Genomic DNA, 25567 nt, shown 5'->3' with positions numbered 1-25567 from the left:
ACCGGAGCCTCCAACAGGTTACAGTAGCGCCCTCGTCAGCTGCCAATCCCCTTCATCCCCGCCAAGTTATCGTAATTTCCATCCTGCGACTCCTGCCCCCGCCACCACCGCCACCAGTCTGCGACAGTTGCCTCCGCTCCCTCCGCTTTCCCCCGCTCCTCCCGCGCATCCATCCACCGGCGTTCCACCCCCGCACCCATCCACCGCCGCTGCGCCGCGCCAAATTGCACCGTTTACCGCACTCGAGGTCCGTCCATGCACCACGGTACGTCTGCACCACCCCATTCTTGAGCTACTGCGATGCCGGCGGCGCCAGCGGCTTGACCAGGTGCGCCGCCAGCAGCCCCACGATCAGGTCACCGCCACGCTCGTTCACGTGGATGGCGTCCGGGCTGAGCACCGCCGCGCCCACCGCGTCGCTCTGCGCGTTAAAGCTGCGGCCCCATAGGTCGTGGGCAAACTGACAGCCCATGATAGCCTTCGCGGCCTTGCTGAAGGGCACCGGCAGCACCAGCGGCCGCCAGCTGCCGCCCGCCTGGCGCGACGCCTGATTCTTGGCGATAGCGGCCTTGAACTCGGAGCTGATGTCAACAAGCTTCACGTCCATGACCACGGCACGCGGCATGGCGCCGGCGGCGGGCTTCAGAAGCGCCTTTTGCGCCTTTGCGAAGTCCAGAACGACCTGGGTCAACGCGGCGTTGTATGCATCCACCTTGGCGTTGACCGCGTCTGTGAGGTCCTCGCCGAGCGGCGGCAGCTTCATGACCAGCAGGGGTACCGGCGTCGGCGCCGTGGTGGTGGTGGTGGTGGCGCTGGTGGCGGAGGAGGCAGAGGCGGAGGAGGCAGAGGCGGCGCGCGCCCGGGCGTCCAGCTTGGCGGCAATGGTCTCCAACAGGGCACGATACCTGCAAACATGCGGGTGTGCAGGTGTAAATGGATGTGTACGTATGGGCTCCAAATGAGGCACATGCACAGAAAGTGGGCACAGGCTTTTAGGGTAGATACGAAGCGCCCGCGTACTGCCGCCGCTGGCAGCTGCGGCCCGCCTCCGCCCACTCACTGCTGCGTCCAGGTTTCGAGCGTGGCGGGCCCCGTGTCGCCGTTTGCAATCCCGAACCACCTGAGGTGCGCGGTGTGTGCGACAGGGCCGAAAGGCAGGCGGTATGGCAACACCATGCACGGCAAGCAATGTCGGACGGAAGGTCGTGAGCACTGTCGGCAAGGTACGCCTCCACGCGTTGTCGAATGGCTGCAACCCCAAGATGTGGAACCGTGATGCACAAGTCTCACCGTTGCCCGAATGCGTCCTTCCCCTCGTGCGCGAGGGAACGCAACACGTCGTTGGTGCCTATGAGCAATGTCACTGCCGCTGGCACCGCGACACTCTTTCCAAGAGCGTTGAAGCTCTTGTCTAGGTTCCATAGCACGTTCATGGTCTGCAGACCGTTAACGCCACGGTTCAGGAAGCGAGCGTTTGGAAAGACCTTCGCCAATTCCAGCACCCAGGCCGCGCCGGCTTTGCCGAATGTGTGAGAATCGCCTAAACACAAGACAGCAGGCATCGCTGCCGCCATCGTCGTCACCCAAGGTTGCAATCAGTGGCAGTTGGGGACTCCCACAGTATTGGCTATTCTGCTGAGTGCTCGGTAACTCGAGGAAGTATTTGTGTTAAGTTTCTGATGTCCATGGACGTTCTTTCGACGCATCAACGGCACGGAGCTCCTCTTACAATCTTCCCACCGCCCCACGCACTGCGGCGAGCTCTCGCCCCCGACCCCCCATGAACACACACGAATGCTCACCAAGACTCCAAGCCGCCTACTACCGTAATCTATTACGTGTTGATAAGCTAAGCCAACCAGCTCCACTTCCCCAGCTCTTGCCTTTGTTCCTCCAAACCCAAGCGTAACCCTACTCTTCAGCCGCCATTTTACTCGGCCGCGCGTTCCCTGGCTCATGAGCTGCGTCAGCAGGTCCCTCATGTAACCAATGCAAGATGCATCTATCTGCCGCCATCTACCCGTCATCTACTCCGCCACGGTCTTAAGCTTGAGCTCCTTGGCGTTGACGATGCTGGGAGCGGCCAGCGGCGCGGCGGCCAGCGGTTTGTCCACAAAGCCCAGGATGTCCTGCTTGTTCCACACCGGGTAGCCGGACAGGATGCCGGCAACGTTGGCGGCGGCCAGCGTGGCCTGCAGGGGTTGGGAAGGGAGGGAAGGTGGGAATGGGTTGGGTGGGAGGGGGAATGTCAGGAGTGCCGAGTGTTGATATTAAGTCATAGCTACCATGTCAACACCGAGGGCTGCCAAGGGATGCTGGTCACCGCACAGGCTGTGGCGTGCGGGTGCTGCCAGCGGACTGAAATCGGCTCCGGCCTTCAACCCGCCCCGCTGCCTGCCTGACGGAGTGATTCCACACCCACATGGTCGGCCTACACACTCACACCCACGCCCATACCCATATCCCCATACGTGCCCGCGCCCGCGCCCACGCCCACGCCCACGCCCACCATGCCGCTGCGGGTCCACAGGGACGCGGAGGCGATGTGCGGCACGATGACGGCGTTGGCGCAGTCGGCCAGGCCGGGCTTCATGGCGGGCTCGTCCTCGAACACGTCCAGGCCGCACCTGCGGTGCAGCGGGTCAGGGAGGGGGGGTGCGGGTTGTGGGGGAGCGGGTCAGGGGGGGGGCGCGGGTCGCTTGCAACAGTTCAAAACATGGTAAGAACGAAGGGGTGGGAGAGAGGCAGTTGAGTGGTTGAGTCATGCCGGTGTCTATGTGGCGGAGACGAGCCGCATCACCATATGGCCTGCTTGCAGTTCCAAACGTGGCACCATATGGCCTGCTTCCGGCTCCAAACGTGGCACCATATGGCCTGCTTCCGGCTCCAAACGTGGCACCATATGGCCTGCTTCCGGCTCCAAACGTGGCACCATATGGCCTGCTTCCGGCTCCAAACGTGGCACCATATGGCCTGCTTCCGGCTCCAAACGTGGCACCATATGGCCTGCTTCCGGCTCCAAACGTGGCACCATATGGCCTGCTTCCGGCTCCAAACGTGGCACCATATGGCCTGCTTCCGGCTCCAAACGTGGCACCATATGGCCTGCTTCCGGCTCCAAACGTGGCACCATATGGCCTGCTTCCGGCTCCAAACGTGGCACCATATGGCCTGCTTCCGGCTCCAAACGTGGCACCATATGGCCTGCTTCCGGCTCCAAACGTGGCACCATATGGCCTGCTTCCGGCTCCAAACGTGGCACCATATGGCCTGCTTCCGGCTCCAAACGTGGCCTAGATGGAGCATCACACACCACACACGTGCTGCTGCTCCCGCCATGCCCCCACTCCCAATGCAAGTTGGCGTCGAGAACCACAAGCGCACCCTGCCCCGGCCCCACACCCCACACCCTTGTGCTTTCCTAAACCGCACCCCCCCCACGCACACACACACACCTGAACTCGGGGTTGGCCTTGAGGTGCGCCACCAGCGCCGCCTCGTCGATGCAGGGCCCGCGGGCCGCGTTGACCAGAACCGCCGTCGGCTTCATGAGCGCCAGACGCTGCGAGTTGATCAGGTGCCGAGTGCTGGCGTCCAGGTTGCAGTGCAGCGATACAACCTGTTCGAGTGGGGTGGGGTGGGGGGATTACATGCATGGTTCATTACGAAATTAAGAAGGGGGGAGCGAGGGCGGGCGGAGAAGGAGGTCAGGGGGGTATGGGGTGGCAGGCATGATTGGTTAGAAGACGGCAGGGTTGAGCTAGCGCAGCGACGGGGGGAGGGAGAGGGGAGGCTGAGCCGGCGGATCAGGAGGAGGCTGGGGCGGAGCCAGGGTGCGCACGCAGCGCGGGCAGGTTTGCCGCGGAAATCCGGTGTGTGTGTGCTGTACTGTAGAGTGAACGGTGAATTGGATTGGGGGACACACGGAGCACACCCCAGTACTGCCCCTCCCCCCTTGCCCTTGCCCGCGCTCGTGCCGAGTGCGTGCGCAGCCGACATGCCACGGCTCCACCCACCGCCACTTGCACCGCTACCCCCCACTACAGCTTCTAACTGCAGACCGGCGCACTAAAGGCTTGTGCCTCGTAACCCCCACCGCTTCCGCTGTCACGCCACCCACACTTAGTCGGGTTAGTCGGGTTTTGAGTAAACTGCCTCCACCACTCCCCACCACCCCAGCACTCCTCGCTCTATTGCATTGGGTTCGGTTTAGTTTGGGCTGGTATTTACAACACGCCCCCCCCCCGCGCGGCACTCACGTCCGCCTCCTTGAGCACCTCCTCCACCGTCTCCACGCGCTTGCACGCCACGGGCGGCTCGCCGCGGTGCCGCAGCAGCTCGCCGTACAGCCGGATGTACTCCTCAAGCTGTTGGGGGGGAGCGGGGGGGGGGAAGGGCGGGTGTGTGTGTATGTGTGTGTATGTGTGTTGGGGGAAGAATTGGTGTGAGGGTTGGCAGCGGCGGCACGTCTCACGGCACCGCAGGCGGAGCGCATGACAGGGGCGCTGCACGCCGAGAAGCCAAATTCACAATGACGAGGACGGAGAGTGGAGTACGAATGACGCCAGCACGGAGCACGCTGTCCCTATCCCCACGCATGATGGCTACCGCCGCCATCCCCCCCGCCGTCCTGGTTACCACTTCCATAACTAAGTATAAATGCAACCCCCCGCGCTCACCTGCTTGTTGGGGTAGGGGTCGAAGTACACCAGGTTCATCTTGTGCCCCTCCACCATCATGCGTGCGTAGGCGGCGCCGATGCGGCCAGCGCCGATGATGCCCACAGTCTTGTTCTGTGGGTGGGTGGGTAGTTGGATAGGTGGTGGGTGTGGGCATGGAGCATGGGGCGTATGTTTGAGAGTGCTGGAGGGGCAGTGTAGCTGGGGTGCATGAGGGAGGGGCGGAGGTTGCTGTTGGGGCGGATGCTCGTACGTGGGTCGCACGGGCCGCTTCCCTGCCGGGCGGTGGTAGGCCATGCATGCTGGCGGCTGGCGGACGGACCCGCGCTCTGGTCACGTGGCTCCATCGGCTGCCACACCTGGCAACACCCCCCTGGCTCGGGTTTGGGTCCCCGCCTTTCCTTGGGTTCCGAAGTGAACTACCCCTCCTCCACCCCCTCGCTTGCAACTAACGCCTCTGCCTGCACCCCCGTTTTCGTTGGTTTTGGTTTAGTTTGGGCTAATATTTACAACCCCTTCGCCTCCCCCTCCCCCTCCACCCCTCCCCCTCACCTGCAGCAGCTGCCCCACGAACAGGTTGGGCAGCCAGCCCTTGTACTTGCCCGCCCGCATGAACACGTCGGCCTCGGGCACACGCCGAGCAGCAGCCAGCGTCAGCGCGGCGGCCAGCTCCGCCGTCGTCTCCGTCAGCACACCTGCGGTTTGGGTGCGTGTGTGTACGTGTGCGTGTCAGGGAGGCTTGCTTGCCCGAGCCCAAGGAATTTGGTCCCAATGGTTGAGGAATGGTCGCCCAACAGTGTACGTGTGCGTGTCAGGGATGGTAACAAGGATAAATGAGGATGAGTGCGCAACATGAGAACAGACACGGTTGCGATAGGCAACAGACGGACGATCGACGGCATGTTAGCTCCCGGGCTATGCTTCCGAAGTTGTACGGCAGCGCTTCCACAAGTTCACGCCCTCCCTTCATGTCCTCCACCAGTAGCCTCCTCCCCACCAACACGCCACACGCCATACGCCGCACGCCACGCACCTGGCGTGTTGCCCACGGGAATGCCCCGCTTGGTAGCCTCGTCCACCTGAGGGCAGAGGTATTGAGTTATGGGGGGTTACATTCATGACTAGTTAAGGAAGTGGTAGACGGTAGACGGGGCGAGCCATACACAGCGTGGCCAGCCTGCACTGCGGTATGACAACACAGGCCCTGTTCATTTCGCCTATAAAGCACCATGTATGCTCCAATGGGTCCGGTGCGATCTGGTTCCAGTCTTCCTTCGCTATCCCTCTGCGCCAAGCAAGTACCCAGGGACGCCCACCAGTCGCGGCCCTCCGCGCACTCGGTGGCGCCCCGCCATCGCCCCGCTTTACCGCTACGAGGACGTCACGTCACGTCCGCAAGCTGCGCGCGTGGCGCCATGCATCCATCCAGTCAGCCCCCATTCATAACCCCCCCACACACACACATACACACACACACACACACACACACACACACACACACACACACACACACACACACACACACACACACACACACCTTGACGTTGTTGTAGCCCACTGCGTAGTTGCTGTAGGCCTTGCCACCCGCCTGCTTGAGCGCCTCAAACAGCTCAGCGCCCCAGTCCTGCTCGCAGGATAGCAGTCATCAGAGTGCGTGCGACTGTGTGTGTTCTTCATAGTCGCTGCACCACATGCGGCTTCCCGCCGGCTCCGCCCCGCCCTGCCTCCTGGCCCGCCTTCTGCCCCCGCCACGCACCGACGCCCTGTCGCCGCCCATAGCTGCCCACTGCCCCACCCCCGTTCCCCATCCCCACACCATCTCCTCCCCAGCCCCCCCCTGCTCGTCACGGCCACCGTCACCGCCACCACTACTCTCAGCACCTGCCGACACAAGACCCACCTCGGTCAGCTGCCCAATGACTCCGTCGCACTTGGTGCCGATGAGCTGTTTGATGGTGGCGTTGGATAGGATGATGTCGGGGTGCTGGGACACCTCCACGCGGCAGCCGGCGTTGATGAGGAACTGCAGCCAGCGCTCGCCGGGCAGGGTCTTGGTGACCACCACGCGCTTAGAGCCGCCCTCGTTGTGCACCTGCGGGGGGTTGCGGGTGGAGATGGTGGTGGGCGCGGTGTGGTCAGCGAGAAGGGGCTTTCGGCATGCCTCTCACCTCAACGGGAACGCCGTTCACGGTGGTGCTGCTGGCGAAGGCCCTGCTCGCAAAGCTCAGCTTGCTCTCCCCCTGGCGAGCGACCGCGGCCACGGACGCGAACGCGCGGGCGAGCGCCATGTCGACAAAGATTTACTTTGCTTGCAACACACCCAACAGACGGTGGCGTTTCTATGCAAGCACGAGTGTGCAAGTGGCCTTTGATCAACACATGTATCCGAGTGAATGCTTTACCGGGGCATGGCGCGAGGAATTGGCGCAGGGCTGGCATAGGTAGTTGACGAGGCCCCATGCTGCGTGGTAGAGCTTCACTCGTCCAGGTCCCTCTCGTTTATTCACCTGCATTAGTCTGCTGCAAATCCACTGCTACTTATCAATACTTCAAAACAACAAGGGATAGGAACATGAGCGCTAGTACAGGGCAACAGGTGCAAGTTCCCGCGCCGAACGCGGGCCTTCTAAAGCTAGCCAAGGATATCTTCGCGGGGACATGTGGTGCGTTCAGCGCGGTGTCAGTTACTGGTGATGGTTGAGTTAGACTGAACGGTCGCGTCCGCATGCGCAGGAGGCATCTCTGTGACACTCGTCGGCCACCCGTTTGACACGCTGAAGGTTCGGCTGCAGACGCAACCGGTGGATAAGCCAATCTACTGTGAGTGCGGGGGTATGCGCGGGAGGTGGGCCAAATGGCGCGGCGTCAGCACCCGCGACTCACGCGCGGCAGGCGACTTCTCGTTTACGCATGCGGGCAAGCCGGACGCGGCAGCACAATGGTATCAAACGTGCGCCACGCGCGTGGCTGGTGCGGGAGAGCACGCTTTTTGCATGAACACCCGCCTCCGCCGTCAACGCCGAGCCGCCTAACTCCCGCTGCCGCCTGACCACCGACCAAACCGCCTGTGCCCTGTGCCTCCTCGCTCCTGCCGCAGCCGGTGTGGTGGACTGCGCGCGCAAGACCATCCAATGGGAGGGCCTCGGTGGGCTGTACAAGGTAGGCTGGGCCGCCGGAGGCCGCGAACAGCCGCCCTCAGGAGGCTAGAGCTAACGGCGCCAAGTGGAGCTCCGGTTCGCTCCCGGCGGCTGCTTTAGTGCCTGCCAGTGCCAATGCCTGCTCGCTGACCCCGCCACCGCACCGCCTGCCCCGCGGCCTCCCTGCAGGGTGTGACCTCGCCGCTGATGGGGCAGATGTTCTTCCGCGCCTCGCTGTTCGGCGCGTTCGGCGCCTCCAAGCGCTGGCTGGCCACCAACTCGGACGGTGGGTGAGGGCGTCTGGGGCCGTTTGGGGGCGTGTGCGGCAGACGCGTGTGCAGCAGTGGACGCTGGAGGCGTGGTGGCGCGGCGGAGCTGTGGAAGCTGGCACAAGCAGGGGAGCACGGGGAAGGAGGGGGAGGGGTCTGGGCATGCGGGTCTTGGGTGGTGCACGAGTGGATTGCACACGACCGACGCCAGGGATTGGCAAGCAGGCGGCCCCAGTGGTGGGCATGAAGGACGTTGGACGCGAGGGACGTGCAAAATAGCGAGGAGGTGTGGCTGGAGCAGGTCTGCATCCCGCCACCAGGTGCACCGCGAGGTTTGCTCGGCCGAGGCGCCGACATGGCCGTACCGCTCTCTTTCGCTCCTGCCGCAGGCACGACGCGGCCTCTTGTGTGGTCTGACTTTTACAAGGCGGGCGCCATGACGGGCTTTGTGGCGGCGTTCACGGAGGGCCCCATTGACTTCTACAAGAGCCAGCTGCAGGTGCAGATCATCCGGAGCAAGATGGACCCCAACTACAAGCGTGAGTGGCGGCGAGGCTGTGGTGGTTGGAGAGTGGGAGGGCGGGTGCGGATACGGGCACGGGTGCGGATGGGAAGGAGCGGGCGGGGCCAATGGCGGGGCGGGGCATGTGGCGAGCAGGAGGCTGTGGCTGTGGCGGGTGTGGTCAGACGCCGGCTGACGCCGGCTGAAGGGGTTGGAATAAAAGAGTCGGCACAAAGCACGGCTCGCTGCCGGCGAAGTTCGGGCGTAAAAGGGCACGAGATGCAGCCCCCAGGGAAAGGGGCCATGACGGACAACAACATACTGTAGTGTGCATAAGGAGCAAACGTTGCCGTTCCAGACTCTCAGGGCGCTCGCCATCTTTCGCGATCTCCTCCCAGCCAGCGAACATTTCCTCGCCCATCCTCCTCCGTTGTTGCCGTGCAGCCCCCTACACGTCGGTGCTGGAGTGCGTGCGCCAGACCATCCGGTTAAACGGCTTCAAGGGCCCCTTCCAGGTGGGTGGGCGCCGCGATCAGCGATCGCGCAAAGGCTGGGAGCCGCCGTAACGAGCGGGGATTCGGTGCCTGTAAGCCGGGATATCCCAGGGGGGCCCAAGGCAACTCAGGCGCAGCTGCTGTGACAGGCTGCCTTCTAGCTCACACTTGGACAACCACGCGCTCTCACTCCCCTTCTCTTTACAGGGCCTAAGCGCCACACTGCTGCGCAACACGCCCGCCAACGCCGCCTACCTGGGCTCCTTCGAGGTGCTCAAGCAGAAGGTGGCGGCGGCACACGGCGTGCAGACCACAGACCTGTCCGCGGCCACCATCACCGCGTGCGCAGGTGCGGCTGGCGGCGCGGCGCAGGGCAGGGCAGGGGGCGCGGTGGGGCAGAGCGAGGCGGGGCGGGGCATCATGGGGTGGGGCGGGGCATCATGGGGCGGGGGCGGGTGCAGGGCGGGGCGATTGAGTTGACGGAGATGACGCTGCAACAGAGCGTAAGGGGTCGTGGGTACGTGCGGCACATGGGTGCGGCACGAGCGCTGTGCAGTACTCAGTAGAGTGACTTGAATCTTCTGTTGGAGGTCGATACTCGATACCGACACACGATTGCTGCAGGGCACACGCGCCCGCGGCATCTCCTCCAACCCAACCCCGCTGAACATGCCCTGCTACGCCCCCCCCCCCCGCGTGTGTGACGTCTTGTGTCATCCAACAGGCACGGGCGGCATCATCTACTGGTTGATCATCTTCCCGGTGGACTGCATCAAGTCCGCCATGCAGACCGACTCCATCGACCCCGCCAAGCGCAAGTACACCACCATCCCCACCACCGCGCGCCTGCTGTGGGCGGAGGGTGGCGTCAAGCGCTTCTACAAGGGCTTCACGCCCTGCCTCATCCGCGCCGCGCCCGCAAACGGCGTAATGCTGCTCACAGTGGACAAGGTGACCACCTGGCTCAACAAGAACACTTAAGGGAGGAAGAAGCGAGCTGCGAGGTGGAACTGGAGGTGGTGGCGGAGCAGGAGAAGGAGGCGTTGGGAAGAGGTACTAATGATGGGAAGGGAGGTCAGCTGGCCTGCTGGCGGGTTAGGCGAGAGGTCAAGGGCGAAGGTGGAGGCGGCAGCTTGTCGGTGTAAGCGTATATTTAGGGTAGGAGAGAGTCGAGAGAAAAGGTCTAGGTGTGTGTGTGTGTGTGTGTGTGTGTGTGTGTGTGTGTGTGTGTGTGTGTGTGTGTGTGTGTGTCTCACGGGCCGGTCACGGAGTCATGGGCCTGATTATGCATGTCCGGGTGTGTGTGACAAGAGAGGTTGCGGGGCGATGTGCCTTGTGCGGTGCCACGCAACGTGTGTTTTAGGTTAACATAACTGTATCGGGTGGTGAGCAAAAGAAAAGGGGTGAAGAAGGACAGATCGGATTGCACTAGTGCGTTTTTGGTGTGCACATGCGATAGAGTGCCCGCGGGCGTGAGCCCCTGCTTTCAAGCAAGTTGCGCACAAACTTCGCGGTGCTCGAGTGCTGGTTAACTTCACGGCAACGATTTTGGGTGGCGCAACAGGCTTTGCGTTAGTGCTGCCATGAGCGGAGGAGGGACATGCGCAGCTCATGATGCTGCTGGTGTGTGTGGAAGCGCACTGGGTTGTGATTTGTGAAGCAGCTTCTTATGATGCTTGCACATACCGGTATCCGGGGAGGTCACGCGTGTGAAACACGGATGCTGGTGGCTTGTCGAAATGCGTGGTGATGACGGTATCACGACCCAAGGACTCGATGGCACTCTGACAAGCAGGCTAGTCATGCGCGCTTATGGCCAGTCGGGACCATTCACTCCTGTGGTGATGTAATGGGGCCGACGGCATTCAGGCGTTACAGCACCGTTCCCGCCCCGTGCGCAATCGTCTTCCTGAAGCACCTGTCGGTCAGAAAAGCGTAGCGGACACCTAAACACAACCGGACAATTTCATCGCAATTTTAACGCTTTCTGTCAAGGGCTGGGAAGGCGCGCTGCTTGCAGAGTGGGGCGCTTCGATTCCCAGCAGTACCCAGCGCCGCCGTATGAGGACGTCGGTAGCTGTTTTTCTCACACCACTGGTTCGATCGCTTGATAGGTCTAGGCGGGTAGGATAGAAGGCAGGGGCGTCAAGGCGCCCTGAGCGGGTGGTGCAGGTTCAGGCCTGCAGCCGTGGCAGAGGCTGTCTCACTCAACCCTGCCGCCCTGGAGAGATAGAGGTGCTGAATGCAAGCACGAACAGTCGGGGAAACGGATAGGGAAGCAGAAGTGGGAGCCGTAGCAGAAATGGAAGACCGGAGTGGGATTGCTCAACTAGAAGGGGAAGCTCGGGGTGTATACGTGTTAGTAGTACGGCTGTCAGGTGTCAGTTAGAGGTGACGGCTGACTCTGAGCGCGGGAGAACTGTTTTGGTTATGTCGGGATACACGTCCCGGATATCAGTTGCAGTGCGGTGAGAGGCAGACCTATCCTGGCAAGGTAGGTGGCTCACAGCACGCCTAATGCGTGAGGGACCGGAGGTGAAATCCGCGCCAGTAATGGAAGGGAAACCCACGATACGCTACCCGCACAGAGTGGGCCAGCTATCGTTAGCAAGGGTACGTGTCGGTTAGTACGGCAAGTCCTATCACCAAACCTTGGCACAAGGAGGGATACCCGGCCTGCCCGGTCCTTAGTGCGTGAGCCCGTGTTCGGAGGCAAACCCCAGACCTTACGGCTCCCGTACACAACCACGCTCTGTCACGCTCGCTAAACAGCCCACACGCCACGGTCTGACCTGGCCTTAAGTCCCGTACGCTTCAAGTCTCTGCCTGCTTCGCCCACCCGCCGTGCCAAAGCCCAACGAACACCCACAACAAGGGTGACTAACGGTAACCCGAGGGGCCACCCACCAGCGGCTGTACCCTATCGCTGCCTTTCACACGTGTCTCAACCCCGCGCAGAGGCTCGCAGTTTGGCGTGCACGGTCACGGTTGGGCCCTACGGCCTTATGTGGGTAGGGGGCCTCGGCTATCAGGTCTACACGCTTAGCACTTGCTGTGTTTGGGGTGGGGTTACTGTCACGGTATGGTGTGGGGATAGGAGGTAAGAGAGAGAAGGGGGAGAAGGGAGGGGCTTCGACGGTACGGTGGGGATAGGAGGTAAGAGGGGAAGTGAGGGGGGAAGGTTGGGTTTGGACAGCGGTACACTTGGTCGTGTCGGGGGCACATTGTGGGAGGAGGGGAAAGCTAGCCCGACACGCTGTACGGCTGTGTTTTGCTGAGTCGGCACGCAAGGGACAAGGGAGAGGGGCAAGAGTTCACTGCACACGTGTTACAAGGTAATTTTGGTTAAGTTGACTTGACTTCAGCGCGCTCTGTAAGGCGGCGCTTGGGTGCTAATGGTTTGGCTAGTGCTCAGTTCGAGGTCAGGAGTGTGTTGCTGAGTGCGAAGACTGGACAAGACTGGCCTTATATAGTGCCTGCCCCGCCCCCGCATGGGCGTCGTACCCCGTACAGGCCGCTCAGGCCGAGGCCTTCAGGCCGCCCAGGCCACATGGCCTGGTAACTAGCGGAGCTAGCTGCGCCGGCGGTGCCGGCGCATGGGGCAGGTCGGCTCTGGCCACACACACACACACACACACACACACACACACACACACACACACACACACACACACACACACACACACACACACACACACACACACACACACACACACACACACACACACACACACACACACACACACACACACACACACACACACACACACACACACACACACAATCAAGTAAACCGTCGCTTTGCTGCATCGCAGACACTGTCTTTGCGCAACGTTTTCCTTGTGCTCTTTAACACAATCAAGTCACCCACCCTACCCTTCGTCCTCCTTCCTCCTGGTGGTGTAAACCCCTAAGCGCTGCTCCACCTCTTCTTCACCAACTAATTCAGCAGCCATTTTGTCATCATTCACTACCTCTCTTCAAACCCGGCGCTTTCAGCGCACTCTAGACTTGTTTCTCGTCCGCTTCTCACTCCATTCTCCGTTGCCGCAGTTGGCCAGCGCTCCCGTCACCGTCCGTCCATCAATCTGCTTCTAAATTACACTTGCATTACGCCATTCAATAGGCCTAATTTACCGGAACCAGTTGGCGTTTCTGCCACACTCAACGGAGCCTCGGGGCCAGCGCTCGTATCTTACGAAGGCAGGGGCGGCGTCAGTGGCCGAATTCCTTAAAATGGCTTCGTTTAGTTGACGAAACAGGCTGCCGCCGCTTCGTTCACCCCAAAAAATTTCCGGGGGCTCCGCCCCTGACCCGCACGATGTCGACACCGACACGACACGCCCACTCCTCCCCTGCTTCCCGCCGACCCAACCTCACTCTCCCGACAGGGGAACCCCTGTCTCCCGCCGTCAACACCCATAGATACAGCCCTTTGAGCCACGCAGGTTTCGGCCGTGGAGTAGCCGCTGGAACCCCCTGTCCTTGGCCAAAAGTGGCCGAAATCCCAAAAATGTCTTCGTCTGTTTGCCGAAAGAACCCCCAAGATCCCGTGCGTTTTGGCCCTTTTTTTTGGCAAATTTCGTTCCGAACGAAGGAAGATACGAGCGCTGCTCGGGGCGGCTGTGCACCTGCCCAGTCGACCTTTCAACAGCGCACCGTCAGGTGTCCTATTTTCTTCTCGTTAACCGCTCAGATTTACTTTACAGGATTGCCTATACTATTATTTGCTGTTAAGTTGAAGTGGCAATCCAGGATACAATTCAAACCGCGTGTCAGCGCGCTTAGAAGCACGTGTTATGCCCGCGTGCATGCCAATTCAAGGGTGGGGACACCTGCCTTGCCTACAATTAAACCGGCGTGTTTCCACGCCTCAAATTTCGCTGGGATCAAATGGTTCAGGGCATGTGTGCCCCTGCTGTATCTGCTGCATACGCTAGTGTCCAAACCAAGTGTTTGGTGTCACACACCAGCTATCATTTGCTACCAGTGCTGCCGCTTTACCACCCTCCTGCGTGACCGGAGCATGCCGTAGGCCCAGAGTATGGCTTTTTTATAGAATGGTCAACATGCACAGATCCCCCATATGCGGCCACACTATACCTCCCAAGCGCAACACCCGGTTTGACGTGTTGACCAACGCCATGCGCATCAACAATGGCACCTACGTGCCGTGCGCTTCTGGTATGGCTGGTTTTGCGTGGTCTAACGTGTACTTGTTTATTGACATTACAGGCGTTGTGTACACCTAGGCGCGTCCCAGTATTCTCTCCACCCAATGTACGCCTCGAATGGACACCAATGCAATCCTGGCCATCGATCGTCTCCGCGCTGAGTAGCATAATCACGCTGCTGTGCGTGCACCTACGCCGAAGCCGCATCAAGGAGGTGGTGGTGTGTGGGGAGTGCTTAAAAATCAAGAACAGTCCGTCGGGCAAGCTGTCAACACAGGAGAGCATCAGCGTGCCTTGATGGATGCGTTTGGGGACCTAAGGTTTTTTTCTCACTCTATGGCAAGAGCAAATGGACACCACCGCTGCTGACGCGACCCAGGCGGCCCTTGCCTCCCTAGATAGACAGCCTGCGCCTGGGCGCCCTGTGCTACGCCAAGTATGAAAAGCCAAAATGCGAGAGTGACCCTGCCTACCGTGAGCACCGGCAAACGCGCATTCGTGACTGGATGCGCACGCACTATGACGAGGAGGCGCGTGCCAAGAAGAAAGCCTATTACGAAGCCAACAAAGCCCGCATTCAGGAAATGGCCCGACTAAGGCCCGACTAAGGCCCGAATAAGGCCTGCCCCGTATGTAATTTATCAGTGTACGCGTTCAGCGATTAAAACATTTTCTCACGCCTACAGTATACAGCACACTAAGCGCCCATGGCACCCCGCAAAGACATCACGCGCAAGGCGCTGCGGCAATGGTCTGCAAAGAAGTACGGCATGGTTCCCCGTGTGCCGCGCACAATGGCCGCTGAGACCTACGCAAAGTGGGAGGATGAGTACCGACAGGACAACAGGGCGGAGCTGGAGCGCGCGCGGCGTGAGAGGCAGGTGGCCGCCAAGAAGCACCGCTACTACACACGCTCCAAGGCGTTTCAGCGTGAGCTGGAGGATAAGCAGCGCGCACATTCCAAGTTCCACGAGGTAAACAAACGTGAGTCCTCCGCTGCCACCATCCAGCGCGCCTTCAGGGGCTACCTTGAGAAGAAGACACGCTTCGCCTACACGGTCACCCACGAAAAAAAAAGAAAAAGGACAGGAATGCACGTCGTGCTCACCACCTTGTAACCACACACAACAACAACCCACGAGACCGCACTGAAGAAGACCGTGAACCATTACCACTTCCACTTTGTGGATTCGGCGTCTGCCCTGGAGGCGCAGAGGTCTGCCCTTCCCCATAGCCTAGCATATCTCATCAAGCACACACCGTTGGGTGCCAAGTGCTCGGAGCTACTGCGTGGAAAGGCCCCCATCCGTGTCGCCTTGAATGGAGAGGCACGCTACCGGCAGGGTTGCCTAGTACGCGACCCTCTCACTTCATAATAAGCGTATTAATACAGCGTACTAGGATTCCTAGTACAGTACGGTAAAATACGGTGCATAATACGCTGGGCCAGGAAATCCGGGGGGGAAGCCGACGCAAACACGGCACGCGTGCCCGCACCATGCCCGAATCGGTGTGAATTTGGATTTGCGCGGTCATAGTCTTCTAGCGGAATTTCCTTCAACTTATTATGCTCATATTGTTGTAAGAGAACACAGCTGCAGTGCGGAGAGCAGCCATGGTTCGCAAACTTCGACGGACATCCTTTCCAGCACCCCTCGCGCCCCTCGCCCAGCCACGGCGCTGCCACGGCCCACCCCGCTGGTTTCCCCAGCACAACGTATTTTCCAACGTACTAGCCGACGAGGGCAGCGTACAGTACGTAGTACAGTACGTAGTACATAGTACGCGTACTACGAACTAGGCAACCCTGGCTACCGGCACATCACCACTGGGGATCGCTTCATCCACACCATCCACAGCACTTATGAGACGCTGCTGCGCAGCTCTGACGTTTCTGACGCCCTTCCCTCCTGCCCAGCACATGTGCACTGAAGGCCCTAGGCGTCCCCTAGCCCGCATGGTGTTACCACCTCTGAACCTGTGGACTCCATATTTCAATGCCGCCTATCTAGTTTGCACCCTTGCCTCTTTGTCTGCGTTTGCTTGCGTCCCTTGCCGCCCCTTCGGAGTTTTCATTTGTGTTTACAGCGTCTGGCTTCCTGGTGTCGCACGGCATGCATCGCACGCGCCCATGCCGACCGCAGTGCGACCGGGATGAGCCATGCAGCGATCGCGCTGTCGTTACTTCCTCGGCCGCCCGGCGCCCTTGCTCATTTAACCACATCCATCACTTCTCCATACTTAGTGTTCTTCGTTTATCCACCCAACGCAGCGCACAGCCACAGCCCGCAGCCCGACTCGCGCACCATGTCCTCGCGGTTGCTTTGGGGGTGACGTTGCTTGCCTCGCGCCTAGCGCCATAGCTTCTACGCTGCAGTGCATCACGCCTCCTGTCCCTCCCTCCCTCCCATACATGTCGTGCTGGGCACCGGTGGCGCTGGTGTTCTCCAGGTTGGTTTCGGGCGCATCCTTTCTGGTAGTCCCAAGCAACGCCCGGCCGCCGTCGTCCAGCCCAGCCATCCCAATACAGCAGCCGCTTTCCGTCAGCCAGCCATGGGCGCGACCGTCCACAGCGTTTACCGTCGGTTACGAGGTAACATGTGAATTCGCAACTTGCGCTACTGACTGCCTACTCTCGTGCCGCCTGCAAGCCCACTCCGCCATCCGCTCTGGTCTACGTACGCATTCGTTTCCGCAACACTCGTCATTATCTGGTTATTTTGTGGTAACACCGTGCAACGCAAAAGTTATGAACCGTTGAAGCTGGGGGGGGCGCACACGGGGGTCAGACCCCCCCATCAAACACCTACCGCTACGCAGTACTCCGGCTTGCCCCTCCCCCCTCAGGGCGCTCCATGCCGTGCGCCCCGGAATGCGGTGTGGGGATGGGGTGGGGTGGGATGGACTGGCGGATGGTGGAAGTATCATATAGGTCTGCTGGGGGCTGCGAGCAGCCATACTACCGGTCATGATATTGCCTTCGGTAGCTCAGGGCGCCGCGGGCTGGGGGTGGGTAAGTGAGCGGGGATGGGGGCTCGGACTCAGCGGGGGCACGGACTCAGGGCGTGGAAGCCAGCGAGAAGCGGGCGAGAGTAACGCCGATGTGCCGGGTGATGTGCGAGCAGAATACAGAACGCGGCATTCGTCATTACGGGGAAACTAAAACAGATAGCGCCAACCTTTTGCGCCTCGCGCTTTCGCGCGCAATTTCCAGGATCCTCCAACGCGTCGATTCCTCCGTCTTGCGTCCTTCCGTACCGGGAGCCTTGATTATCGATACAATTTGTGATATATTGTATGTTGCGCTGGAGCTCTAATGCAAACGCTGCGCTTGTGCGTTTACCCCGCTCTGGCATAGGGCTTGCGTTTTCATAATGTTACGCCTTGCAATACATACATAGAAAGGCGCATTATTTGCACGACAAATTTCGCTGCGCTCGGGTTTCAAGGTTATAACTCAAGTCAAAACTGGAATAACCGGGAGGGCCCCCCGCGGCGAGCTCGATGCGACCGCAATGGCTATTGCCCCTCCCCCTTCGGGGGAAGGGGCAAGCCAACCCCCCCAACTTCAACTGGTCATAACTTTTGCAGCGCACAGCGTTACCACATTCTAACTACATAGCCGGCTCCCAACAGGTGGAAAAGTGGTAACGCCATGCGCGCTGGGTGTGTCTATGGGCGTTTTTGGGGCACATCCGTGCGGAAGGGATGGGCGGGCCCAAGGCAAGCAGTCCATACAGACGCCCTCATACAAGGTTATCAAAACAATCCGTATGATGAAGTTATATGTTATTGGTACTGGGGAAGGGGAAAGGGGAGGCATAACTGCCACTGGGAGGGTACTTTCTGTGGGCAGGCATTGGGCGACAGCGAGGGGTCCCAGGGCCCGTTCCGACGACATGCCTCACAATCCTTCCATAGCATTGCCTAAGTGTCAAAAACAACTATTACCTGGGTCCTGGGCTCAAATTAGCGAGGAATGCATGGGCGACATGCCAAGCATTTTACCGTCGCTTCGGTCGCAGCAGCCGCTCTTTTAATCTGCAACTTGTTGCAGTCACTTATATGTATTGATAATAGTTGACGGCAAGCTTAAGAGCTTAGGATAACGGTGTTGGCGCGTCAGTTAAATCGAGACATGTTGCACCAACGAGAAAAGTAAATTCAATCAAAACCTCGCTTACTTATTGTGCGAAAACAAGGATGGCCTATTCCTCTTGAGCGCTCGCGCGGCGCTGAGGGAGTTCTACCTGGTCCGGATTTTCGACCCGTGTCGAACCGGCCGGTGGGGGGGGCGTCAGGCCCCGGGGGTTGATGGGGGGGTCTGACCGCCAGGTGGGGTCTGGGGGTACTGCCAGCACCCGAAAGCTGGGCACACGTTTTGGACTGAGTCAAAACAAGGAGTGGCACCTGGGTATGCATGGCTTTGCCCGAGTTGTCTCTGTGCTTCATGGCGCCAGCTGCAAACCCCTTCTGCAGATTCCAGACCCTTGTCCCCCACCCCATGTCACCGACATCTGCACCAATGCATTACATGTGAAAGGTCACAAAGGTTCCCCTTGGTGGTGCATAGTATAAGAATGCGGATGTTACAGAGGGGACAGTCCCAGCACCCGAAGACGCCGAGCCATCACATGCTATCAGGGCCCAACTTGACTCCACCAACCCCGACTTTGCTGCAAACCCTCCCACGGGCAAAGTCCGTGTGACTCCGCGCACAGTGAGTCCTAGCCAAGCCTCAACCCGCCAGAGCCCCACCGCTGTGCCTCAACGCCACAAGCCTAGGCACAGGAGTGCCGGGAAACGTCTAGGCCGCAGGACACACGCACAGCGCACGCACTAACCAGGGCGCAAGCGTCCAGGTACTAGAACGGTCGCCCACACGTGCATCCTGCCCACACACAAAGCCACCAACCACGCACAACCTCTCACGGCGAGGGGGGCGGGGAATCAGCGTCCTACGGCCAACGCCATAGTATAAGGTCAGCATGTCCTCATCAGCCCTGTCATCGTTGTGCAAATGCAAAGAGAAGCTGCCCTGTCCGCGTCAGCTCCAACTCATTTTCTGCTTGGTTGCCATCTACGTGGTCGCCATAACTGTTGCCCTCCCTTCCATCACTGTTGCCCTCCCTACCAGTGTGAGGGATGCTCTCACCTCTCCCCATGCCTCTCCCCACACCTCATGCCATGAATGCGAATCTATCAGCTGTTGCAAGCAACAACCATGGCATCCTGGGCATCCGACTATATCAGTAACACCATGGCTCTAGTAATAGTAGCATTCGATGATAGGCTGACAAGCAAGGGTCCCATATGCATGGGGAAAAGCCCCTTCAGCTCGCCCCTTCACCTCGAAGTCAAACTCACTCCTCCCCAAGCAGTCGACAAATCCCGGCACTTGTAATTAGCAGTTCGCATTATAAAGCACTTCGTGACAGTTCATTAACATGGTACACATGGCATATCAGAGGGGTTCCATTTTGGAGATGAGAATATGCACTTATCATAATCTAGAAATTTGTCTATCTTACATGCCGGTGGAGGCTAGCCAATGGGCCTCTTTCCAGTGGGGACTTTAGCCATTTCGTGACCTCCCACTTTAGCGGCGAATTTCGTCTGCGACACTAACTAGCAGGAACACCTTGACCATTTATCTTGACAATTAGCTAGGTGCACCCAAAGGCAACTTGGGTGTTTGCCGCGTGTCACCCCGCTGGATGACAAGCTGCAGGGCCACTGCGACGTCCTGACCTGGTGGTTGGTCGGCGTTGGGCTGCTGGTGGTCGGCATCCTCATCAGGCTCCTGTACGCAACTGCGAAGCTCTTCCTCGCGACCGTCAGGTGCGCATCCTTCTGGTTCAGTTTAATGGAAGAGCTTCGCAGTTGCGTACAGGAGCATGATGAGGATGCCGACCACCAGCAGCCCAACGCCGACCAACAACCAGATCAGGACGTCGAAGCGGCCCTGCAGCTTGGTGACCTTGTCGTCCAGCGTGGTGACCTTGTCGTCCAGCGCGGTGAGCTTGTCATCCAGCGAAGTCAGCTTCAAGTCCATGGACGTGAAAATTTCCTTGAACTTGGGCTTGGCCGCGGGTGACACCGCAGGCTGCTGAGGCCGCTGCGCAGGAATGTTGCGCGCATTAAGGAAGCTCGTCGTGGCAACGCGCCGGACGGCGCGGCTGCTAATGCGCGGCATCAGAGAAGCAGCCATATTTGCGTGCGTTTGTATTGTTGCTCAGCAAGTAAGATACGCTATTCGTTCGTTCAGCAGATACCGTTGGGGTCTGTTAATTTTAAGTTCGCTAAATTAATTCCCCCCGACCACTGCCACCCCATCTTGTATGGCTCCCCATCTTGTCGCCCAGCAAGCAAGCAGCGATGTCGCCAAACAGTCTAGCTGTCCTTCTTAAGCAATATTAAAGCCTGTAGAAGCCTAGCAAGCATCCGCGCGCACTCGCCCTGACATGCGACGCGCAACACCCGCAAGTCGCGCCTGGAAAATATGTTATTGCTGCCTCGTAAGCTTGTATGATGCTCCCTGATCGCCATTTAATGCTCTAGCGGGCGTCACCGTCGCCCTCTTGCCGATTCCAAGTCGCGGACGCAAGCAGCAGAGGGGCCCAGGGCCGCTGCCGGCTCTATGGCGCGTTGTAATATGCAGTTACTTGAGGATTATGCCCTGTTGTCGGGTCGCTGCTGTAGGCTCGCAGCAGACAAGTGGCGGGAGATGCAAGCGAGAGCCCCTCGCCCACAATTCTCTTCGAGCAGGTTAAGGTTCTGCTGCCGCAAAAACTTTTTTGATGTCCTCAATAGCAAGAACTGTGCCCCTGCGCCCAGCTTTTCGAGTCTGATTGTCTGTCGTCTCCGATGCGTATGTAAATGCTGATCCCTCGTTCCCACACGCGCTGAATGTACACCAATGCGCCCCATCCTACCACCTAGAGCCCATGAGGGGAGAGAAAGCGGCACACGCGAAGCAGGATATGAGGCCGTTAAAGTTACAGTTACTCCACGGCAGGGCGTGCTGCCGCAGGTCACGCGAGCACAGCACAGCTGTCGGCCACGGCCACGTCTGCAGGGCTTGGAGCAGGGGTGCGAGGTGGCCAACTCGCCCCATGTGATCGGCAACGGCCAGCAACCGCCCCCAATTCCCAGTTGCGATGGCCCCGGCTCGATTTCTTTGCATAGACCAATTAGGGGCACCTCATAGAAGACCCCTGGCGCGCCAGGCGACTATATGACGGTGGTCGAAAACATCATGCTTGCCGACGCAAATTTGAACCTTGGCTTGGAGGCAGGGAGAGCTGCGCGATAGCAGCCTATGGACCTGTTATGTACTGATGGTCTGAAGCAGCTTTGTTCCAGGACTTCGGGGGCCTCCTACAAGCAGGAAGGGGCTTCCAGGCGACCGGCGAGGTGCAATTTCAAGCCGGAGTGCAAAAGCAAGACTGCGCAATAGCAGCCGCCGACGCCGCTTTGATATTTGGCATGTAACAATCAATTTGGGCGCATAAAACAAGTGGGGCCGGTTCAGGACGGCCTTCGCGCCCCCCTGTGCCGGCTGTGTTTAGCCTCTCATTCCCCGCAACCGGCACGAAGCCATCCCCGCGCACCCGGCTGATGCGTCTGGAGCTTGTTGGTTACATAATGGATTCACAGTGCTGGCTTGCTATGTTGAGCGCCCAAACACATGTGCTAAACCAGGTCCGTTGCCTGCGCGCCCTGCGCAGCCGCACGCAGCAGGGGTGCCTGGGCGCCTTGCCCATGCTGCATTCCATGCTCGTAGTACTTTTCACTCGTTGCAGGCGGCCAGGCGCCCTTTGCATGCATCCACACACGTTGCTCTAACACACTCCCATACATCTGCAATGCTGGCCCTGTAACCTCTCCATTCCCTCCAGCGCCTCCCCACCTCTGACGTGGCACACCCTTACGCCTCACTCACTCATCAGACCACATCGTGCGTCATTTGCACTAGGTTACTACTGCAATGAAAAAGCATGCATGGCACTTTGATTAGAATCCGGGGCACAATCAATACAGAGGGGCCAAAAATGGCAGCAGACATGTACAGCTGCGTAAAAGAAACAACGTCAAAATCACGTGCGCGCCCCCGCCATAAAGACGTGCGCCACCCCTGCTTGTCATGCACTCAATGCAGCGGTTGATTCATGCCAGACCCGACCGCCTCACACTGCTGACTGCTGTTGGAGGGCAACATCAGTGGAGTCGCCCATCTGACTGACGTCTCTGCCCCGTGCGAGTATGATGCTGCTGAGGAGATCAATTCATCAGACGCATACGAAGCCTACCACAAACGAGTCAGCGACTTCGACTACATCGCCCCACCGCGCAAGCGTGTCCCGGCCGCCCCAGACCAAGATGCCCCGGCTAACCCGCGCATGCCCCGCGCAGCACCACCCGTGGCTCAACATCCCAACTCCCCTTTTCCACCCCCACCTGTCAGGCCTCCACGTCAGGCTGCCGCAGCACCCGCAGGTCCTGCCGTCTATCGCCCGCGCCGTAGCCCTGGTGAGCCCACCGGCCGGACCGACCCAGTGCCATCAGCGGACCCTGCAGTGGTGGATCAGCAAATCACCAATGACATCATTCAGCGTGTCGGCAAGTACCCAGTGCCTTTGCGCATGGCCGTGGAGTGCGACCCTGTACAGATCTACGCTAAGGTAGGCAGCCAACTACTGCAAACCGCGAGGCGCAAGCAGTTGGCCAACCCTACAGCAACCCCGGTGCTCCCCACACCCACTGGAGGTCCCGCACCGCGCAACCCATTTGGCCCGCAGCCACCCCTCAACCCCTTTCGCTCACCCGCTACTGGAGCCCCGCTACGCGATGGCCCTACGCCTATGGAAACCAATGCTGCCATCCACAACGCCACGCCCTCGCCACACGCCTGGGTACCGTCTCAGTGCTGGCAGGTGCGCAAGGCGGACGTCTTCTTGGCCAATGCACATGGAAACTGGACTCCAATCACTGCCATCGTCGACTCCGGTGCCAGTCACAGCGTCATCACCCGCAACACGCTGCGTCAGTTAGACCTACTGGAGGCACTTCAGGAGTCCTGAACGCCTGCGGACGACGGGATGAGGTGGCGGGCAAAGTTCAGGGCTTGCAAGTGTCCACTGGTGACATGAGCATGCGCCTCAACCCCTTCGTTTCTCAAGCCCTCAACTACGAAATCCTGCTGGGTACCGACTTTCTTTACCCGGCACGTGCCAACATTTCGTACGACGCTAAGCGTCTCGAGTACACCAACGATTAAGACGCCCGTGCCAGCATTCCTATCCAGTTTATGAGGATGGCGCAGCCCGCTGCTATGGAGGTGGAGCTGGAGGCAGCCCTAGACCACTCTATGTACATGGCGGATGCAGCCTCGTCTCCACCTGTCGCGCCACGGCCACCTGAGTCTGCAGCACTGGTTGATGCAGGTTTACTGGCGCCTACTTACTCCTCCTGCATGGATTTTGAAGACGTGGGGTGGTCGGCCCAGTCACAAGCCAGTCAGTCAACCGATGAAGATGAAGACGCGCTCGGGCGAGACGACACGCTACCACCCCTCACCGATGGGAGTGAGGATGGGGATGGGCCAATCGACTCTCCTTCTTCCGCAAGTGCCAAGGAGCACGACATGCCTGGCCTCGCACGCCCCACCGCTTCTCAGCCACCCACTGCTACACCTTTCGCCGTGTCGGAACCCATGACCTTGCACAACCCTCACCTTGTGCAGGAACAGCTCGGTTCGCCACCACCTCCCTCAGGCGCTGATCACGATGGGCACCTGGAGGCAGCACGTGTGTATGGCATCCGCGCTCGCGCCCTGCTGTTGAAAGGAACGGAGCCAAGGCCTGAGGTACGGGACGCAATCCTGAACAATATTGACCCCGATCTACCTCCAGTTCAGTTCAATCAGCTAGCAACGTGTTTGCTGCGCAACTACGATGTGTTCGCGTTGACAACACGAGAACTAGGCTGCACCTCCTGGGTGGACTTCAAGATCGACACCGGCGATCATCCACCTATCGCCCAGCAACCTTACCGCATGTCACGAGTGGAGAAGGAGGCGGTAGACAAAGCTATCTCCGAAATGAAGGCCGACGGCGTCGTGGAAGACTCCACCAGCCCCTGGGTTTCGCCCATCGTCGTGGTAGCCAAGAAGAACGGTCAGCTACGGCCTTGTGTGGACCTGCGCAAAGTGAATGCAGTGACACGGGATGTACGCTACCCGTTGGGTCACAATCAAGATATCCTGGACAGCGTCGCTCCGCCCTCTGGTGAGCAACGATGGCACGCTTCCATTGACATGCTCAGCGGCTATTGGCAAGTGCCTATCACCGAGCAAGCAGCCAAGCTCCGCACGGGCTTCGCATCACCCTCTGGCCAGTACCAGTATCGCCGTATGCCCATGGGCGCCAAAGGTGCCGCCGCCGTGTTCAGCCACCTCGCACACAAGATGCTTGGTCCGCTGCTACAAGCCCCGCAGCTGGGTGCCTCTAACAATCCATTACCCGCCTTTCCCCCAACAAGCGCCGGCGCACCTGATCAAGCATACCCACGTGAACGGTGTGTCGCCGTGTATCTTGATGATGTTATCCTCTCCAGTCAGTCCTTCATCGCTCACCTATGGCACATATGCATGGTGTTGGACCGCATACGGTACGCATCACTCAAGGCATCTGTGACCTCCCTTCGAACGAAGACCGTGCCCTCGCGGTCTAAGATATGCGTTCCCGCTGTCAAAGTGCTTGTACCCTATCTCAAATACTGTCTTGGATTACCCCATACCGGTTCTGGAGATCTTTAGAAGGGCGCGCACGTCGGCGTGCGGAGTACCGTGCCAGCCGCAGTCGCGAACTCAGCCGCGGCGGACTCCTGCACATCGGCGTGCAGCAGAAGGGTTTCCAAAATGTTACTCCACACGGTAATGCTGTGCCAACCGGAGTTAGAAGACACGGCGTGTCCGAGTCGGGATACACCCTGCAGTAGCTGTTCCCCTTCCCAGGCGTTCAGGGCGAAGCACTGGTCCATGACGCGGGCAGTCGTCTCGTATCCTAGCGCGGGGTACGGGATCGCGGACACCACGCGACCCAGCTGACTCATTGTGAAGCGGGACAGGGACTCCCAGCCCAGGATGGCACGGAACAGCCGGTACTGCTCTCCAGTGGTGTACTCGTGCAGTGCGGCGGTGGCGGCATGGTGCGCGGCGGCGGTCACCTTCGCCATCAGCTCCTCCATCTCCTCAGGCGTCAGGGTGGCGGAGGCGGTGGCCGTCTTGGTCTTAGTGGGGGGCGACTCGT

The 25567-nt window shown here is 59.7% G+C and overlaps 6 protein-coding genes across 6 annotated transcripts in view; 3 read left to right on the top strand and 3 right to left on the bottom strand.

Moving 5' to 3' along the window:
- Positions 1-6: 6 nt before the first annotated feature.
- CHLRE_06g295500v5 (uncharacterized protein) lies at positions 7-1654 on the bottom strand. The gene is made up of 3 exons (XM_001691427.2): positions 1291-1654; positions 1061-1120; positions 7-905 (listed from the first exon to the last, which is right to left on the bottom strand). The coding sequence occupies exons 1-3, from the start codon at positions 1560-1562 to the stop codon at positions 293-295; spliced, it is 945 nt and encodes a 314-aa protein (XP_001691479.2). The 5' UTR covers positions 1563-1654; the 3' UTR covers positions 7-292.
- A 59-nt stretch (positions 1655-1713) lies between these two features.
- Positions 1714-7074, bottom strand: CHLRE_06g295450v5 (uncharacterized protein). Its single transcript, XM_001691428.2, has 10 exons — positions 6848-7074; positions 6580-6771; positions 6217-6303; positions 5713-5758; positions 5232-5374; positions 4680-4793; positions 4260-4367; positions 3456-3619; positions 2510-2627; positions 1714-2192 (listed from the first exon to the last, which is right to left on the bottom strand). The coding sequence occupies exons 1-10, from the start codon at positions 6965-6967 to the stop codon at positions 2028-2030; spliced, it is 1257 nt and encodes a 418-aa protein (XP_001691480.1). The 5' UTR covers positions 6968-7074; the 3' UTR covers positions 1714-2027.
- Positions 7075-7194: 120 nt separating this feature from the next.
- Positions 7195-11660, top strand: CHLRE_06g295400v5 (uncharacterized protein). Its single transcript, XM_001691276.2, has 8 exons — positions 7195-7342; positions 7413-7499; positions 7777-7838; positions 8006-8102; positions 8475-8624; positions 9032-9102; positions 9289-9430; positions 9806-11660. The coding sequence occupies exons 1-8, from the start codon at positions 7252-7254 to the stop codon at positions 10060-10062; spliced, it is 957 nt and encodes a 318-aa protein (XP_001691328.2). The 5' UTR covers positions 7195-7251; the 3' UTR covers positions 10063-11660.
- Positions 11661-13764: 2104 nt separating this feature from the next.
- CHLRE_06g295376v5 (uncharacterized protein) lies at positions 13765-14479 on the top strand. The gene has a single exon (XM_043063495.1). The coding sequence runs from the start codon at positions 14151-14153 to the stop codon at positions 14331-14333; it is 183 nt and encodes a 60-aa protein (XP_042924201.1). The 5' UTR covers positions 13765-14150; the 3' UTR covers positions 14334-14479.
- A 4294-nt stretch (positions 14480-18773) lies between these two features.
- Positions 18774-21094, bottom strand: CHLRE_06g295350v5 (uncharacterized protein). Its single transcript, XM_043063494.1, has one exon. The coding sequence runs from the start codon at positions 20464-20466 to the stop codon at positions 20119-20121; it is 348 nt and encodes a 115-aa protein (XP_042924200.1). The 5' UTR covers positions 20467-21094; the 3' UTR covers positions 18774-20118.
- A 3960-nt stretch (positions 21095-25054) lies between these two features.
- CHLRE_06g295301v5 (uncharacterized protein) overlaps positions 25055-25567 on the top strand; it is a 1546-nt gene continuing 1033 nt past the window's right edge. The window contains exon 1 of the mRNA XM_043063493.1: positions 25055-25466. Coding sequence (XP_042924199.1) covers positions 25402-25466 — 65 coding nt within the window. The 5' untranslated portion in view covers positions 25055-25401. The remainder of the gene's footprint in view (positions 25467-25567) is intronic.

The sequence above is a fragment of the Chlamydomonas reinhardtii genome, chromosome 6, assembly GCF_000002595.2.
Source record: "Chlamydomonas reinhardtii strain CC-503 cw92 mt+ chromosome 6, whole genome shotgun sequence".
Lineage (NCBI taxonomy): Eukaryota > Viridiplantae > Chlorophyta > Chlorophyceae > Chlamydomonadales > Chlamydomonadaceae > Chlamydomonas > Chlamydomonas reinhardtii.
This window is presented reverse-complemented; position numbering and strand designations above follow the sequence as displayed.